General features: G+C 32.0%; 3 protein-coding genes across 8 annotated transcripts in view; 1 reads left to right on the forward strand and 2 right to left on the reverse strand.

The window, feature by feature from the left end:
* The window catches only part of LOC112211838 (uncharacterized), a 157,986-nt gene that overhangs the window by 10,438 nt on the left and 126,574 nt on the right, over positions 1-20,974 (reverse strand). The window lies entirely within an intron of this gene.
* Positions 1-20,974, reverse strand: part of LOC106686165 (uncharacterized) — a gene marked incomplete at its 3' end in the record, with an annotated part of 82,208 nt that overhangs the window by 3,650 nt on the left and 57,584 nt on the right. Inside the window, 1 exon segment of one of the 5 annotated variants that reach the window (XM_024363182.2) lies at positions 16,645-16,725. 5 annotated transcript variants of the gene reach the window in all.
* Positions 8,490-20,974, forward strand: part of LOC106686164 (uncharacterized) — a 36,708-nt gene continuing 24,223 nt past the window's right edge. The window contains exons 1-2 of one of the 2 annotated variants that reach the window (XM_014429329.3): positions 8,871-8,989; positions 19,551-19,810. In XM_014429329.3, coding sequence (XP_014284815.1) covers positions 19,553-19,810 — 258 coding nt within the window. In that variant the 5' untranslated portion in view covers positions 8,871-8,989; positions 19,551-19,552. Of the gene's footprint in view, positions 8,990-19,550; positions 19,811-20,974 lie in introns of both variants that reach the window. The other variant, XM_067053371.1, reaches the window with a different exon arrangement.

The raw sequence follows: 20,974 nt of genomic DNA on the forward strand, positions 1-20,974 counted from the left end.
GGTGGTTGAGAAGTTTATTATGGAAGGAACGGTATCTGGTTCTGGCCAAATCGGCAACATATGGAATATTGAGGTCCTGATGGAAGACTTGATTCGTGACAAAGTAAGGAGCATTAAGGATTTTACGAAGGATTTTGGATTGGATTCTGGAGAAATTTGATGGTTTAGTGGAGCCCCAAAGCTCAACTCCGTATGTCCAGATAATAAAATAATAAATATCAAACTTTATATTTTGTTCAATTAATATATATATCACAATGACATTTAAAAATAAAAACATAACGTGACTTGGATAAAGTAGGGTAATATTTTAGAAAAAAGTATTTCCTATTCCTCTCAAACAACCAAATATCATTCTTCAAAGAAATTGAAAATAAAAAACTTTTATCTTAATTTACTTGGAGGATTTTTTTTCTTTCATTGAATATTGTTCACATAATCATATTCATAATATTTTCCACATAATCATTCATAACTTCTCATTTCATTCAATAGCTACGTTAACAAGACCGTTAAAAAGCTGAATGTCTGATCTTTTAACATAAACAAACTATTTTAACAAAATATAGATTTAATTCCCTCACGAGGCCCGATGTATGGGTTTAAAAAATAAAGCAAAAAATATTAAACTTTTTATTTCATATCTCCGGTTCTAATTTATTTAATTAGATCTGGTTCGTACCTTTTGGTGCAGTTTATAGACCCCTAAACCACTGCCAAGTTTGGTATAGATTGGTTGTGTTGCGTTGAAGTTATTTATAATTTTATTAATTTCTCAAAATGTAATCGATATAAGGCGAAAATATTTGATTAAAAAATCTTAATATCTTTTTTTTTTTGTCAAACATTGGTATTAAAGGGTTTCTTGAGGTACTAAAAGCAAATATCTACTTCATTTTACTCCTGAAAGATCTTTTACTACACTTAGATAGGTCAGCCGATCAGAATACAGTTTATTGTTTCGTTCCTAATCGCATAATTTGGTTTAATTAATTTTACTTAGTCACAATAATAAATTATACGTAAATATTTAATTTCAACTAAATAAAATAATTTATAAGAAACTATCAATTGTGTTTATAAAATCTATATACATTCTCAAATATAGCAATAGCGACGAAGATAAAGAGAAGCGGTCTGATAAACTATCAGCACTGTATTATTATTATATGGGCGACAGACAATGGAGGTCTAGATTCTCGCTTGATGTATTAGGAAATACATCACGTGTTTCTTGACGTGATTTTTTCGTTGGGTGGGCTCGTCTCTCCCACGCCTATTTTTTGTGAGTGCCACCAATTGGTTAAGGGGCCCCACAAATGCCTGAGGGGAGGTTGTGAGTGAGTTTTGTATTATTCTATGCTTGGAAAAATCCCGAGTGGGACCGGGACTCGATCTGACAACCTTTGGATTCGTACACTGGGTCGTAGCCACGCTGCTACCGCTGCCTCCTCACCACAATGTAACCTTCTCAAAACAAGATCCCTTGTCTACCCAGATATCGTCAGTGTTATTATTTCACCATGACAACCGTAACGTCTACTCGGTAAAACTAATAATGTCTATTTGCCTGACCTGTCAATGCTGAAGGCTGTAGATGTAGATGGACAATGACCGTAGAAAATCGCAGCCGTACGTAGACAGTAGCCTGCTAAGAGACCTCCAAGTCGACTGGTCTAGACAAAAATTTGAGAAGAAGCCATTTCGAGATGCAGTTTTTTGTAAACAGCGCTTATGCCAGTATTGCGGACAAACAGCGTACCTCAATGCTTTGCTTACAATATATAATTACATTGCATTGATTACATTACAAAAATTAAATTAAATAATAGTTCGATTCATTTTTTTTAATGTATTAAAAAAATATTCAACTTTAAATATAAATAAAAGGATAGAAAAAAAGTTTACGTTTGCAAAGAGATATTCAGGGACACTATTCCAGTCAGCGATTATCTTGTTATTTGTAATTAATTTTTAAACATTTGTACAATATACAACACAGTAGGACGAGGTTACCACCCGTTAGTCTCATCCTATCTGATCAACTTCCTTGTCAACTACCTTACCTTATAAACTGAATAAACATTGTTGAAGCGTTTTGGACAAGCAGGATCATCAAGAAAATAACTCACCTCGAGAAGTATTTAGGAGCCCTACTTGAGCAGAAACTAGCATTTCCTCAAATTATTGTGGTAAGTGTAGTTTCCGTTCCTTTCTTACTAATAGATTATTCCAAGTAAACCATAATGGTTCCTATTCATCCCTTTCATTTTCAATCCGCTGGTGTTCCTCAAGGTAGTATTCTCGGTCCCATCATCCAACTACTCCTAACACTATCCTTACCACGTATGCTGATGACACATGTGTGTCACAGTTAGTAATAACCCTTTGATAGCATAACAAACTCGCCAGTCCCATATCACAAGCCTCGAAGAATGGTGTCGTAATTGCAGGATAAAAATAAATCCCAACAAATCACATTTACTCTTCGTCGTAAACCTGCCGACTGCCCTACAGTATACTTTAATAATGTGGCTCTTACCCCTGTAGAACAGATTCGTTATATTGGACTACATCTTGAAAAACGACTAACCTGGAATCCTCACACAAGACTGAAAAGACAGGAAACTGCACGCAGATTCCGACTATTACAGAACTTACTGTACAAACGATCTAAACTTCCAACTCATTACAAAAGACAGATCTACATGACAATAATAAGGCCTATCTGGACATACGGAGTTGAGCTTTGGGGCTCCACTAAACCTTCGAATTCCTCTCGTATCCAATCTTTACAAACCAAAATCCTTCGTAAAATCCTCAATGCTCCTTATTTTGTTACTAATAAAACTATCCATAAAGACCTAAATGTTCCTTATGTAACCGATCTAGCCCGAACCCGATATTATTCCTTCCATTATAAACTCCCTAACCACCCAAACCCACTAGTTTCTAACCTTGCTTCCTCTTCCATTCCTGGCAATCCTTCGAGGCACCTGAAAAGAAGATGGCCTCGTGACCTTATATTGTAAACTGTTTTTAGAGTTCTACTACTGGGTAGTTTCTCTACATCCTGTATCATATCATTAGGTCCTTATGATCGAATTTACTGGTTGTATTTTTTATACAGTTGTAAATATTAATAAATAAATAAATAAAAAAAAGTGTAATTTATATAATACGTTCACAGCAACAGATTATATTTCCCTTGTTACATAATTATATGTTTAGGTGTTTGCAGATCATAGAAATTCTTATTTTTCTGGTTTATAATCACAATTTGTTTATTTGAGATTAGTACGTCACGTCGTGGTGAGAAAATGCCATTATTTCGCAAAAACCTCTAAATTGTTTAAATTTTCATAAATTTCGTTGTTATTCAGGGTGCTGAATTCAATAGAATGTTTTTCAAATAATATATTCGGGTATAAAAATATAAATCATGTTTTGTTCATCATTAAAATCATTTTTCTTATAAATAAAGTGTTATTCTGAACCATAGTGGTTAATTTGTTCATTGTTCTCACTTTATTTTGGTTACACTTATCAACAAAGCCCATGACTTTATACGTCAATGAAACTTACAAAAGTTGCTCCAATATGTTCACTTCTAGAGGAAAATAGTCTCATCAATAAGGTCAATAAAGCTAATTTTTTCTGGTCTATCAAAAATGTGCAAAAACGAATTGAGAGTGGACACATTCCATTTTGGAGGTTTCACTTCATTTAACACTTTATACCACTGAGCATTACTCCAAGAAAGTTCAATGTTCACTATGTTCTTATGTTACCTTCTCTGTTTGATTATAATATTTTTTAAAATGTTAACTTGAGATTTTCAAATAAAATTTGTTAGTCTAATTTCATATGATCTACATTTGTGCATGTCTCAATATAACGAAAATGAAGGGTTCTTATTTACAAAATTTGATACTAAAGTGCTTTTGCTCTTTATGTTTATTCCATTATCTACACCATTAACAGGAAAATCGTCAAAAACCATTAAAAATATTTGAGGTTTTTAGTGATTTAAGGAGCCCTCACACTGAAAAAATCATCGTTCAAAATACTGAACTAACGTATTATGTAAATAATTTATGTGTTATTATTGTGTTTCCTCCTTACACCTCATTTTCTTCAGCACCATTAATTGTAAAATATTTGTTAGAACTCTAGTAATATTGTAAGTAGTATATAGTCTCGCAAAAGGGCCTGTGTGTGTCTGCAGCCTAGCTCAAATACGAAACTGAAATTGTATATTTAATGAGAGTATATGCCTGGGATGTAACAGCAATTTTTTCATAAACGGACTAGCACATTATAGAAACGATTTTTCACATTTTATTGATTTTCTTGACGACTCAAACGATTTTTATAATTCGAGAAGTTTGTCGGGGGGTGCGGTCAGCAAAGAACAACATAAATAAACAAAACCATATTTATTTATTTTATGCCGACGTTTCGACCTAATTTTTATAAACATTTCCGTTTGAAAAAATAAACGTTTTGTTTCTTAGTACTTCTCCTGGTAGGGAATAACGAATATAAATGTTATTCCTGTCAAGAATACAAGTTTATCAAAATATAACGAATCCTTAATTAAATAAGAATAGATCGGGTGGTTAGAATTGGATATTTATTTTTTTTCCTTAATGATTTTTTTTATTTATCGATTGTTTTTTTATAACTAAGAATTAGAACTCTAGATAAATATTTTTACTTTCCTATATGTCATATTATAAGGATAATATAACATACTCACTAGTGCAGCGGGGGGCGATGCCGGGTGTCCTTGCCTGAGTGTCCTTGCCTCTAATGATACTAAATTGGGCCCCAACTACAATTAGATTCTGTGAAGAGTGCTACAACTGAAAACACTTAAACCTTTACTAATAATGAGCAATGATTCGTGAGAATGAGAAAATATTTAGCAATTCATGTGATACACGACTGAACGTCTCTTATCAAAATTATTTCAAGATTCGTATAGTTACCTTATCTTAATTATCAGATAACGAGTGAATGACATCTTATTTCTCAGAATGTTCGTTCATAAAGCTCCCGAGTAATTTGTGTAATAAAATTACGATGATGGGATATTTTATTATCTAGAAAGAACCCTATATTGCACAATAAGGTCAATTATAATATCGTAGTTTTATTTTTATTCAAACCAAATCACTCTGGTGGGTTTTACATGCTTAATATAACAGCAAAAAATTTTTTTGCTTAAGGGGGTTATAATCTCGTTAAAAAAAAAACCCTAACTATTTACAACGCTATAAATATTGAACAATTGTGAATAATAACGATAACTATAAAAATATATATAAATAAATTTAAAAAAATAAAATTAGTAGATAAAAATAATAATTCATAAGAAGAGAGAAAAAAGAAAAGTTAACAACAACAAAAATGACATTTATAGATTTAATAATATAAATAATTGACTTCAAATAGGAAAAAAAAGTTAATATGAGAAAAGAAGAAGAAAAAAAAAATAAAATAGTAGAAATGTCCGTAATAAATTATGTGAATATAGAAATCACAACAGAATGCCCTTTAGCAGACTAGCCTTCAGTCTTCGAGATGATGTTGGATTTCCCAAGTTGTAGGTCACTGCTCCAATGAAGTCTTTAAGTGATTCCATCTGTAGTTCCCGATGCAATTGGCTATCTCTTACAAACCGAGGGGCATTCTCTGCGACTCTTAGGATCTTATTTTAAAGTGACTGAAAGGGGTCCCGCTGCCAAGACTTCACAGCAGTACATCAGTAGTGGCCTGTGTATTGTTTTCCAAAAATGTATGCTGCCCAAAAAAAATTTACAGTTATCCTAAAAGCATTAGATTTTGTAGGAAAAGAAGATAACACTGTGCAAATTAAATGTTCCAACAATTATTAAAACGAGAAGTATCAAAGGCACTTCTATTGTAGTATAGTATTTTATAGTATATTTTATAGTATTATAGTATATAGTATAGTATTTTCAATAGCCTACTATTAATAATACGTTATTATTATTATTGGCGCGATAGACCATATTTGGTAGGGTATTAAAAAATATTTGGTACAGCATGCTCATCCCTTAAGTTTCACTTATTTCCATAAATTTTGTGTAGATTGTTGGGCTCGTCTTGAAAATATTTCCATTTTTGTAATTTTTGAAGAAAAAAAAAATGTAAAGCTGTGAAAGTAAACGATTATGAACAAAACATCTTTATTTAGCTATAAATATTCTAATTTTAGGACATCTCGAGGTTGAAATAACTATAAATTTTATTCCTGACAAGCGCAGTTTATCAAAAAATAAATAAGCAATGAAGCCTTAATGAATCATAAAAGATCGGGCGGTTAGAACCGTATATACATTAATATATTCTGCTTTATTTATTCATAAAATGAATAACGTCATTTATTTATTTTTCATTTATTATTACTAAAAATGAGAATTGTTTATTATTTTTTTTTAAAAAAGGAATATTCAAGGCATATATTTATAAAAACTCCTTATTTAAGTCCTGGCAGACTATTTCAATGAGGATAAAACCTAGCTGACCATTTAATTCTACATTGAGAAATGGTTAAATGGCGAGTTTTACCAAAATCATTCCTGTAAAGTAGTACTTTCAGTCAGCTGATATCTGCAAAAAACTTGCTGTCAAAACAAGAAAAGAAGATTTTAGATAGTTAAATCAATCAAGTAATACCTAAAAAGCGCCTAAAATTCGAAAACAGTGTACGTGATTTACGAAAATCTCCCAAGCTGAGATCATAATACAAAAATATTAAACACAAATCCTTCCCGGCTGACCCACCCAACTAAAACCCCTTTCTTATATATCACTTGTGAAACACTTACCTAAAACAGGAGGAGAAGACTCAAGATATTTAAATCGAACAATACTTAAAAAGGGCCTAAAATTGGAAAACGGTGTGAAATTAGCCTCCCTCGTCTTCCGTGGTCACCTTGCTTATCTTACCTTTTAAACAGCCACTTATAGCGAGCATGTTGATCCATGTCCTAATTTCTAAAGAGGAGATATAATAGAAAAAAATATTAGAATAAAATCCGTCCATTAAATCGAGCAATATTTAAAAAAGGGGCTAAAATAGGAAAATATAAAATAAAAAAATATAACTGATTAATAAATTCTGAATACAGTTGTTATTGATTCTCTTTCTATTAAAATAAAAAAGACTCTATTCAATAACAAAAAAATATTCACAATCCCTATGCAAGGAGATCTTAAAATTAATGATGATACAGAGCAAGGTTGATGTATGGCATGTCACAATCTCACAAGAGGTCATAACAAAAAAATATTAGAGGGCGATAAACCCAGCAAACAATTCTATAAATAGGTAAACAAAAAGTAAAGATTGTTGTTGATAATATTTAATTATGATTTTAGGAACTGAGTGGAAAATGGATAGGATAATGTAGTTAAGTAAACAGGTTACCTTTCCAGATTGTAACAGTGCACTGCCTTCCTTGCGTTCACTTAGTTGCAGTGCTATCGATTTGCGGATATTACTCGATTGTCAGGTATTTTTCACCTTAGTGAGTAATCGTCGGGTATACAGTTATTTCGATTGAAATGGATTCTATGTGTATATGTATATGTATATATGTTAGTGGAGTGCCGGGCTTGTCCTTCGATCATTAGGGGCCCGCGGTTGATTTATTTTTGAAGTATGGGATGAATATAATTTTTGGGTCTTGAGCCGACTTTTTTTTGGAACCCGGCGTATAATCATTTTTGGAGGGTGGGGCTGATAGGATTTTTTCATGGAATTACTGTTCAACACCATAACTGTTGTGAGGTGAATAAAAACTTTGAATCGAATTAATTTCAAGACCATAAATAATCGAAGGAGGAGGCTGTGAGTGAGTTTTGTATTATTTCTGAAAAAATCCCGGGTAGGACCGGGACTCGATCTGACAACCTTAGGGTAGGAAGACTGTCGCTTTACCACCCTGTTACCGCTGCACTTTGGTAGCGTATGTATACCTGTCAAGAGGTATAAACGCGACTGTTAGTCCACTGACATTACTTGTAACATTATAAACTATCACGTCAGACCTTAGTTCGTCATTAAACTACCATGGCTGTGAATACTGTCATGACTGTAACTATAAAACAGTTACATCATGGTAGTGATGGTAACTTTTGTTACAATAAATAAAACTGTAGGATAGTTCACTGTCAAGGCGTATAGATGTGATAGTATGAGAGAACAGCTATAATTATAACGCTTTTCCGGGTATTGTTTATTTTCAGTTTATATATCGTACATTGTTTTTTGCTTATTGTGTAATAAAATGGTTTTTAATCAATAAAATGTGTAAAGTCACAACAGATATAGTCTCCAACGATGAATATTGTTGAGTGTCAGTTTAATTTCACAGCCATGGGAATACTGTCATGACTGTAACTATAAAACAGTTAGATCATGGTAGTGATGGTAACTTTTGTTACAATAAATAAAACTGTACGATAGTTCACTGTCAAGGCGTATAGATGTGATAGTATGAGAGGACAGCTATAATTATAACGATTTTCCGGGTATTGTTAATTTTCAGTTTATATATCGTACATTGTTTTGTGCTTATTGTGTAATAAAATCGTTGTTAATCAATGAAATGTGTAAAGTCACAACAGATATAGTCTGCAACGATGAATATTGTTGAGTGACAGTTTAATTTAGCAATTGTATCAGTGAATGCTGTCATTGGAAAGACGGTAGTTAGTATAATATGTGGTCGTTGTTATCAAGGTCTGTAAACATCCGTACATATTACATCATATATTACGATCTATTATTGAAATAATATATCGTATCGTATCTCGTTAGGGAAATCCCATTTTTATTATCGCTTTCTCTATCTTGGTTTCACACACTCATGCGTATTAGTTGCATATGCCTCCGCCTGTAATACACACTTGTCTTCTTATTCGAAAATTGACATTTGATTCAACAGATTGGGTAAGTGATATTTTCAATATAATTTAAGTTATGTTCTATTCATGATGTACGGGAGACCCATGTACCAACGGAATTGCTGTAACATCGAGGGTGGGTGGGAGGGGAGGAATAACTCAACTAAGCAACAGTGAAGCCAATCTCCCATGTTTTGCGAAAAAAAAAACTCTATATTATTTAATATCTTCTGAAATTCTCATGAATTCCTATGAAATCCAGGGTGCTAAATACAATGGAATGTATTTATTTATTTTTTAATTTTGAATATTTTTTGGTATAAAAATATAATCCTTAATTTTTCCATCATTAAAAATTTTTTTCCTATTAATAAAATTTTATTCTCAGTCATAGTAGTTAATTTGATAATTGCTCTTACCTTATTTTGGTAACAGATTCCAAGAAGTTCAAAAATGTACAATAACGAATTTTTTTCAGAATTAAATTGGAAGTGGCCCTAGAAATTTAGATAACATTTTTCAAGAAACAAAACTACTTTTGAAAATCTACAATTTGTACACTAAATTTCGTTGGTATTGACTTGGCTGAAATATTTTTGTTGGATAGTTCTATACAATATCTAAATAACCAGTAAAAACTCACTGTTTGGTAATGCCCAAATAACGTCAGGAAGATTAGACCTATGGCTCACAAATATTGTTTGATGGGAGAACCAATTACAGTGAATTCATTTATAGGTGTTTGAGTGTAAGAAACCACACTCATCAACATGATTAGACACATTTCAATTTGAAGAGTTTTACTCTTTCCGCCACTGTGCGCCTATAATATATTTAATATATAATGATTGGAGAAGTTTGTCAGGGGATGCGGTCAGCAAAAAACAACTTAAATAAACAAAACCATATTTATTTATTTTATGCCGACGTTTCGACCTGAGTTTCAGGTCTTCATCAGGGGTTATGGCGTAGAAGGTAGGCCTGCAACAGTGACATGTATGTAGATGGTTGTTATCACGTCGTTGGTCCCGTGTTACTGGATTCATAATGAGGTATAGATAGTTGACCGTAAATTAATGCTTGGAGAAGTTTGTCGGGGAGTGCGGTCAGCAAAGAACAACATAAATAAACAAAACCATATTTATTTATTTTATGCCGACGTTTCGACCTGAGTTTCAGGTCTTCATCAGGGGTTATGGCGTAGAAGGTAGGCCTGCAACAGTGACATGTATGTAGATGGTTGTTATCACGTCGTTGGTCCCGTGTTACTGGATTCATAATGAGGTATAGATAGTTGACCGTAAATTAATGCTTGGAGAAGTTTGTCGGGGAGTGCGGTCAGCAAAGAACAACATAAATAAACAAAACCATATTTATTTATTTTATGCCGACGTTTCGACCTGAGTTTCAGGTCTTCATCAGGGGTTATGGCGTAGAAGGTAGGCCTGCAACTGAATCCAGGTCAGTTGAAACTGAGGTCGAAACGTCGGCATAAAATAAATAAATATGGTTTTGTTTATTTATGTTGTTTTTTGCTGACCGCACCCCCCGATAAACTTCTCCAATCATTAATCTACGGTCAACTATCTACACCTCATTATTTAATATATATTTTTCATATTGATGTAATTATCCATAAAAATGTTAATATAATCCCAACTGTTAACTCAATAGATGTTTTAGTAAATGCTAATTCAAATAATACGGTTTCTCGACCGTGGAAATTCATTAAATCAGTCTGAAGAAATTTTTGCTTAGAGCTTTGTTCGATTGAAACTTACTCATTTCAATGTAGAATAGTAAGGATAAAGAAAAATATTTTTACTGTTCTAAAAAGTATGGACTAGAAATAACATTTAATAAACTAGATTAGCTAGGTGAATTTTTTTATTTACGAAAAATTAATTTCATCTGAGGAAAATAATAAAATATAAATTTAAATTTCTTAATTTATACCATCCTTCGAAGAATGGTATCGTAATTAGAGGATTAAAATAAATCCCATGAAATTACCTTTACCCTTCCTCGTAAAGCTATCGACCGCCCTAAAGTATCCTTTAATAGTGTTGATCTCACACCAGAAGAACAGATCCGCTACCTTGGACTACATCTGGACAAACGACTAACAAGGAATCCTCACACAAAACTGAAAAGGCTGAAAACTGCACGCCGATTTCGACTATTACAGCACTTACAGGACAAACGGTCTATACGTCCAATTCATTACAAAAGACTGATCTACATGACTGGAAGAAGGCATATGGACATACATATAAAACATACAGAGTTGAGCTTTGGGGCTCCACTAAATCTTCCAATCCTTACAAGAAACCTGGAATTCCCACACAAGAGTGATCTGACCGATCCCTACTAGTTTCTAATCTTGCTTCTTCTTCTGTTCCTGTCAATCCTTTGAGGTGCCTGAAAAGAAGATGGTCACGAGCCTGCTAATGTAAAAACGTCATTAGAGTGCTACCAGTTGGTAGTTTCCCTACACGCCTGTATCACTCCATTATAAACTTACATCAAATTTACTGAATATATTATTATGTACAGTTGTAAATTATAATAAAGATATTTTTTATTTAATTTATTTATTTATTGATATTTACAACTGTATAAAAAATACAGCAAGTAAATTTAATCATAATGATATGATACAGCATGTAGAGAAACTACCCAGTAGTAGAACTCTAAAAACAGTTTACAATATAAAGTCACGAGGCCATCTTCTTTTCAGGCGCCTCGGAGGATTGCCAGGAATTGGAGAGGAAGCAAGGTTAGAAACTAGTGGGTTAGGGTGGTTAGAGAGTTTATTATGGAATAAATAATATCGGGTTCGGGCTAGATCGGTTACATAAGGAACATTTAGGTCTTTATGCATGATTTTATTAGTAACAAAATAAGGAGCATTTAGGTCTTTATGGATGGTTTTATTAGTAACAAAATAAGGAGCATTGAGGATTTTACGAAGGATTTTGGATTGTAAAGATTGGATACGAGAGGAATTCGAAGGTTTAGAGGAGCCCCAAAGCTCAACTCCGTATGTCCAGATGGGCCTTATTACAGTCATGTAGATCAGTCTTTTGTAATGAGTTGGAAGTTTAGACCGTTTGTCTAGTAAGTACTGTAATAGTCGGAATCTGCGTGCAGTTTCCTGTCTTTTCAGTCTTGTGTGAGGATTCCAGGTTAGTCGTTTGTCAAGATGTAGTCCAAGATAACGAATCTGTTTTACAGGGGTAAGAGCCACATTATTAAAGTATACTGTAGGGCAGTTGGCAGGTTTACGACGAAGAGTAAATGTGATTTGATGGGATTTGTTTGTTTGTTGATTTGTTGGGATGGAATACTTACTTGAATAAGTAAATTGATTTCTTTTGATATATAAATTGTGTTAGTGAGTGCACATTCCAATTTCACTTTAGGATTGTGTATGGGACTGGAGAGTTTGGGATGCAATCAAAGGGTTATTACTAACTGTGAGCACACATGTGTCATCAGCATACGTGGTAAGGATAGTGTTAGGAGTTGTTGGGACGTCAGCTGTATAGACGGTGTAGAAGATGGGACCGAGAATACTACCTTGAGGAACACCAAAGGATTGAAAATAGAGGGATGAATAGGAACCATTGTGGTTTAGTTGGAATAAGCTATTAGTTAGAAAGGAACGGATGATTAGAAAATATGTAGGAGGTAGGAATTTACGGAGTTTGTAAAGCAGTCCCGGGTGCCAGACTCGATCAAAAGCCTGCTCTATATCGAAAAAGACTCCCGCGCAGTACATTGCTCGCTCCAAAGAAGACGAGACAACGACAATAAAGATATAAAAAAAAATAATAACAGTAACAAAGGGATTGGGTAAACTGTCCTATAGAGATTCATAGAATATAGTTAATTAATTTTTGGCTGTATGGAATAGTTTTAGATTCGCCAGAAATGCGTTTCAGTGTCGTATGTTGGAAATTAAGTTTTAAAATTATTTGCAGATCTATGTTATATGGGATTTTTTTTTTTTGCATCACGTTTCTCTATTAAACGATTTACCAAGATGGTGAGACAAATCAGATAATACTTACTTGAATAAGTAAGTTGATTTCTTATGATATATAAATTGTGTTAGTGAGTGCACATTCCAATTTCACTTTTTCGGTTTTAAATCTTTTATCCATTATTCATAATTATGGATTGTGATGGACCATGTACGGAAGATTGTAATGGATTATCTTACATAGAATAGATGATAGGATGAAAACAAATTAATGAATGAAAAAATAATTTTATTTTTATTATATAGTGATATGATCATTTTTCAATTTTTAAAATATTTTTCAAAAGTGTGGTAGTTGTTAAGTATTGACCATGCCAGGTTGATGAAAAAGTTATTTGATGAAATTTAATTGAATAAGTATTGTGGGTATTCCTTATTGGAATTTGCTGGTAAAAGGAGCCGGCTTGTGCTTGGGAGCCAGTAGTGGTTGCACTACTGACCCTTCAAGGGATGGTTGACCCTTCAAGGGAGCACTTACACTCGATAAGGATGGTTTCTCGGAGTTAATAACAATGTATTTCCCTACGTTTCCCAGTGTGAACCACGGTTTTCGAATGATATGAGAAAATATATTTTTGGTGGAGATGTTCCGATATTTTTTTTGCCAGTTTTCTATCTGATCTAATTTAATAATAATCGTTGCGAGGCAAATTAGTGTCTATCGGTTTACATGCAGTAATGGCTAATAGCCACTTTATCAACTACTTCTTCATCTGGTCACGCATCAGACCCTCAGTCCACTTGAATATTGTTTGCTCATTTCCTTTTATTGCTTGATAATGGTTTTTTTTTTTTGTTTTTTTTTACCATTTCCATTCGAGTATGACTTGTATTGTTTATATCATTATTTATTGATAACAATGTACTTAAACAATATGTTGAAACTACAAAATTGTTAGAAGCGTCATCTTAGCATGCTCGAAACTGCAGCGGAACCTGTTCTAATCCGACTGGGGTGGGATGAATTTTTTTTCCACAGAGGATAAATTCATTTCTTCATGAATACAAATCTTCTCAATGTTAATATAACGCGGAAAATAAATAGTATGCCCAAACACAAATTTAAATACACATCGCCACATTTATTTCATGAAATATATAAAACATAAAACACAATTGCAATTTTTCGAATCTAAGGTTATAATTTTGTTTTTCCTCCTTGAATACAATACTTCTCTACATTTGGTCATGAGGAGGTAAACATTATAAACAATTAAAAACTCAAATTTAAATAATATAGAATCATAGTTGTCTACAAAAAATTAAAAATCCTTTTTTGTCCTTAAGTACTACTTTAATTTTTTATATGCTATTTTGTATCATTACATTTTGTAGTGTATAACAGATATTAGTGATAGAGCTAATAGAACACACTTACACCACATTTATACGATAAAATAAATTAAATTATAAATAGAAAAAATAAAACAAAATTAAACTTTCAGTATAATAACATCTTAAACACATTAATTCCTACGATATTTACATCCAGCCTATAGAACTCCGAACCGAGGTTGGCACTACGGCTTTGAAGGAATAAGCAGGACTCCAGAAGATCCCGGCGCTTCTCTCTCAATCGCATAAGTGGTTTCATAAGTGGATGCTGAGCCAGGGGCGAAGAAGCTTAGAACTTGGGAGGAAAAGTCCAATATACTTATTTATAAAAAGTTTCTGGGCCAATGCTATTCACAGCATATTTACAATTATATAAATTAAATGTTAAAAAAATAAGAATTAGAAGAGAGAGAAAAAAATAGAATTAGAAAAAATAAATACTTAAAGTAAAATAATATCTTACATGGTCTTTTAAATTTAGACTGTGGATTCCACATTAGTTTGTGCTTGTTAATACCTCTAAATTCCGATCAATTTATTTGAATAATTCAATATTTTTCATCGTTGATTTTAAAATTACTTAAAGATATCGGCGAGAGGGATGCGCTGGGATCTCTTGAGCTCTGCTCTACCCCTCCCACGTGGGGGATAGAGTGGGCTCAGGGGTCCTCAGATCGATTGTGTAAATATTGTATATATTATTTTATCATTATGTTATTTTATTTGTTTATTTTTCATACAGATAGTCTGATTATGTTCATCTTGTCTATTCTTTTGTTTGTATATATTTTAAGAGAGTTTTTTTTTTTGTTTACTTATTTATTTTATTATTTTTATTTTAGTATGTATGAGATCATTCATCAATATTACCTATTGCACACAACTGTGTGGCAGATTGTAATAACTATCAAATAGAATAACTTAAAGATAAAGATTTTTAGACAGCATAAATATCATCAACGTAATTTCTATCAATAACAGTTATCAGATACTTCAAGGTCTCAGAAGACCCCGTGGTAGCGTTTCCATTTCAAATTGAAGTGTTATTTATATTATTATCAGACAATCTTGACATATAAATTCAAAAACACTTCTAAATGAAAAGCTTTTAATTACAATTAATAGCAATGTGTTAGCACTTAAATTAAAGATTGTTTAATGTGCTATAAATAAGTGTATGACGTTTATCTTCGTAAGGATTGTATATTTTATGGTAACTGCTAAAATAAATTTATTTATAGCTATTTGGACAAACATTTTGATTTATGGAAAAATACATCCCAGGAACTTAAAAAGCACAGATGTCTATTAGCACTCAAATTATAGCTAGCTTTATGTACTATAAGGTAGTTTATAATGTTTATTTTTTAGTAGTTTTTATGATATTTGGCAAAATATCATACAAATAACTAGAAATTATCAACTAGCTTTAATGTGAGTGTAATTCTAATTTAATGTAATATAAAGTAGTGTCTGACGTTTATCTTCCTAGGGGTTGTTGTTTTTATGATATTCGACAAAATGAATTAATAAATTGATAATTTCTAGTTATTTGTATAACATTTTGTCAAAAATCATAAAAACTACTACCCCTACGAAAATAAATATTATAAACTACTTTATAGTACATTTAACTAGCTTTAATTTGAGTGCTAATAGACATTTGTATCTCTTATGGTACCTGGGATACAAGAATATTTCTGACAAAGTGATGAACCCCAGATGGATTGTAGTGGTACAAATTTTAATTTTTATTGTTCCTTGATAGTTTCACCGATATGAAGCTCCGAATGGAAAATCATTTCATTTAACATTTTGAAACAGTCGCCATTTTGTATTTATTCTCCCTAACTATAGTTATTAAACTCATAAATTTTACCTAGTAATTATACATAATTTTCAATATAGTAAAGAAAAATTTGGGTGCAATAACTAACTTATTTCTTCCCTTGGGATCTTGTACTACGAGAATTCCCGTTTAATCCCGAAAACACATAATGCTGTTATATTTGTATGTATTTCTTTCTTTTTTTTCAAAAATATTATTAGTTAGTCATTTATTATATTAATTGTATTGTAATATTCCTTAATTTTAGGATTAATTAATATTATTGTTACTTACATATCCAAAACACACATGTTTATTTAAATACAATTTAACTAAATTCCAATTACAAACTAAAAACAACTTAGGCTTTCTCAATCTAACTATATATATGCATGCTATTATATACTTATTTCTAGTTTATAGTCTAAGCTAAAATTAAAATACACAAAATAGTTTACACTTGACAAAAGTGAGCAATGCCACGACGTACATGCACTCCGTAGAGAGAGAGCTCTTCCAAATTCTAACCTTAGCACACACCAACAACTCACCAGACGTTACATCAATGTCTATAAATAATTTCATTAAAAAACATGTGACGTTTCTCCCTCTCTCTGCCCACTACCTCCCACGCATCCACCGCTCCCCCTCCCCTCGCAATTCTTCAGTCTCGTCCATTACACTATAAATATCAGTTTTTCTTTTTGTTTTTTCATTCTTCAATTGCATATTATTATAATTTTTTAGACATATTACTTTGATTATTATTATTACTACTTTATTAATTAAAATTATGCAATAATTGTACCGTCGTAAATATTTGAGGGTATCTTCTTCACACGAGACTGTACCTGCATTAACAATTATTAACAGAAAATTAGATTGTTAAAATAGCCTTGTAAGGTACACTAAAACGACCTGGTAACAAAGAAATTGGTAAATTTGCAGGCATTAAGAAAATAATATGGTTGCTTGTCTGTCAGTATGTTGTGAGATTTTTGTTTGGATATTTCACTTTTTATCTGTTCCAAGAGTCAATCCAATAATAATTCCATAGTTCTGTCCAATAATAATCTCATAGTTTAATCCGGTAATAATTCATTAATTCAATTTAATAATAATTCCATAATTCAATCTAATAAAAATTCAATAATTCCATTAGTCAAGCCAATAATAATTCCAAAATTTATTCCAATAATAATCTCATGGTTCAATCCAATAGCAATTCCATAATTCATCCAATAATTCCATAGTTCAATTCAATACTAATTCAATAATTTCGTAATTTAATCCAATAATAATTCCAAAATTCAATCCAGTAATAATTTAATAACTCCTTATGTCATTCTAATAATCATTCTACAGTTCTCTCCAATAATACTTCCTTAATTCAATTTAATAATAATTCCGTAGTTCAATCCAATACTAATTCAATAATTTCATAATTCAATCCAATAATAGTTCCTTAGTTCAATCCAATAATAATTCCACAATTCAATCGAGTAATAATTCAGTAATTCCATATGTCATTCTAATAATCATTCCATAGTTCTATCCAATAATAATTCCATAATACAATCCAATAATAGTTCAATGGATAATAATTTTTTTATTTATTTTTTTTAATTTTATATCAGACCGGCCTGGTGGACCTTACATGGTTGATATAACTTATATTATATATATTTTTTAACAGTTTATTATGAGGGGGAAAAGTCATACAAATGACGCCCCTAACTAGATAAAATGTTTTTATTAAAATAAAAAATAATAATAAAAATAAAATAAATAGATAACAATAATGCTTCTTAATAAAGCAGGAAAGTAAAATTAATAACAAAAAATAATGATATTGGTACACTTAAATAAAACAAACAATTGTCTTCTAATATTAAAAAGGAACAAGTTAATTTGAAAAAGGGAAGAGAGAAGAAAAGAGAAAAAAAAATAATGAATAATAATAATAAGTAAATAGAGGTAGTGTGACTATGAATTAATTTTAAATTTATTAAAAATTTATAAAAGAATGCTCTGAAGCAGTCTGGACTTCAGTCTTCAGGTTGAGGTTGGGTTTCCCAGGCTGTAGGTCACTGCTCCTTTAACTGTCGACAACTGAGAGTGGAACTTCATGAACCGTTTTTTGATGTAATCCTCTATTGAATCCATTTGTAATTCGCTATGCAATTGGCTATAATGGATAATAGTAAACAATAATATTGTAGTATACTGTTTTATCATTTTATAGAAGACTATTAACTCAATGTACCTTTCAGAGTTAGGCAAAAGTTAGCTATAGTTGAAATTAATAGCTAAAATTGCCATGGATACGATATTTATTTATCAATGGTTCATTCATGAATAAGGGTCGTATCCATGGCAACTTTAGCAATTAGTTTCATCTCTGGCAGTAATATATCTTAAATTAATGCTTTCTTTTAATTCTCTTTCTTATTATTGTGTTTTTTCTCCAACGTTTCAGGTTTCTATCCCCGTCTTCAAGACTACTTCACATTTTCTTTCCTCCTAGTTTCCAATTAAAGGAAATTGTCCGGAATGTCGTTAAAAATGTCAGCACAAAAACTAATTATTATGTAACAAACGTTTCACCCCATTTTGCAAACCCTCATCAGGGCTAAAACTAAGGTAGAATAAACTGAGAAATATTGCAAAGTAGGATCATAACATGGCTTGAAACACAGCTTAAACTATGGTAGGACTAACATGTAGAAATATAGTAAAAATTATAAGTAACGGGATGGCCAGGCACAATATCAGCCATAATCCTAACTCCCCTCGTAAACAAACACGGAATGTGTATATAAGAGGAATTAAAAGGAGAAATAAATCAGTATTATTCCAGCAAGTAAGTCTTTTTAGTGCTCCTTTTTTTTATTATCTTCACCCGACATATGTCAACATAAGTTATATAAAAATGAATAGTGTAAATTAAAATAAGTTGAACACTGAAAGTATAAATAATAAATAAAACCTAACATTAATTAATTACTATACTGGCAGAAGCATTTGAAGAACTGAAAAAAAAAAACTACTTGATCGGCTACCAGAGTAACAAACATTTTATTTATGTATTCTTCCACATTCATCCTCCTTCGACTTCATATATTAAATATTCATAATGATAAATTAAATATAAATATTTCCTTAAATCTTTGGCTTTCCAATGGTGAAGAATAAGTCTGTATTACCACACATTCTTCCCGTCTAAAACTCGAATTCGAAATTTTCCATGATAGCAATACTTCATCATATTACATAGTCAACGTATAACTGTAGTAAAATTGTCGTTTATTTTGTTTGTTTGTATTTTCTTGATGTAATTTGTATTATATTATTGGTAGATATTTTCGACTTTAACTATTAACTAATTAATTTTAGGAATGAACAAAGTAACCCTTGAAAGAGTCCTTAAATGGTCTTCCAATAATTCCAAACTGAAGCGGATAATCGAGATGAAGACGGAATCAGCATTACCAAAAGGAGAGAATTATACTTCGACCATTCTCAGAGTTACATTGAAAGTAGTTCTTGGGAACGGCAGGATCACTAACAGGAGTTTTATAATAAAGAAGGAAAATGTTGGCGAAGGAATGAATCAGCTCAACAGCGATTTCAAATTGTTCAACACCGAGGCATCGGTAAGTTCATATATTTATGTTGCTATCACACTGTCACTGTGTAACCAACTGCCTATGATTGATTCAATAAAATACACTATGCAGGTAGGTTATTGTTTTTTCATTCAGCAATTTGGACTTTTGTAGATTTTCTATTAGATGCAGTATTAATCTTGTTTTTGTAAGATGAAATTAGCTTATGACAAATATTGGATGTAAGCATGTAAGCAGGGTACTATGTATGCCTGTGCATGGGCATGAGAGCATATAAGTTAGTCAGCTGTACAACTCATATCAGCTGATTCAAATGTATATGTTGACGAGCTAGACTCAATAAAAGTAAGTGTTTGAGTAAAAACCGAATTGATCACTTCTCTCTCTCTTTTCTCTTTTTTATTCTTTGTTCTCTCAAACAAACGTTTGAATCTTTAAACAACTTATATATAATTCGATGATTGAGGATATCAGCTGATCGAATGTATATAAAAAGAGATGTACTGAACACAATAAACCAAGTATATTTTGCAGTCCAAGCATGTCAGATCTTATTCCTTTTTATAAGTTTTGCTTTTGCCGATACTTATATTATATACGTAGCAGTCAGCGCGCACGAAGTGCCGCTATAACCCGCCAGGGGCCAGCACTTCAAGCGTCTAAGAAGCTGTATAATTGTATATAAGTTTATTATTATAAAAATACGATCTCTTGTATAAATGTATATATGTTAATATGTAATATGTAAGAATGTTAATTATAAAATAAAAAGAGATCGAGCAATAAGATTCTACGGAACTATCTCAAGTAGAGTTAAAAGAGTGAATCCTCAGTGATAACCGATCACATGAGCCCTTCAATTGCCACCGGGCTGATCCGTTGAATCAAGCCTTTATCCGGGTCTATTCATAGCACTGGTGGCTTACACTCTACTTGAGATAGAGAAGTTCATTGCCAATCTATTCTCACAAGAGATGGTGTTTATTATGCTCACCTTAGACTATGGCTTATCTCCTCTCCCTTTCTCCAGCAATCTCAGTCCGTCCGCTTCATCTCGGCAACTAAGATTGTAACCTATTCCTTTATGGTTACACTGGTCCGTCCGCTTCATCTCGGCAACCAGTGTAATTTCCCGTCTCTCCCCGGCTCTAGTCCGTCCGCTTCATCTCGGCAACCAGTGTAATTTCCCGT

The sequence above is a fragment of the Halyomorpha halys genome, unplaced genomic scaffold, assembly GCF_000696795.3.
Source record: "Halyomorpha halys isolate HHAL.00 unplaced genomic scaffold, Hhal_1.1 Scaffold786.1, whole genome shotgun sequence".
Classification (NCBI taxonomy): Eukaryota; Metazoa; Arthropoda; class Insecta; order Hemiptera; family Pentatomidae; genus Halyomorpha; species Halyomorpha halys.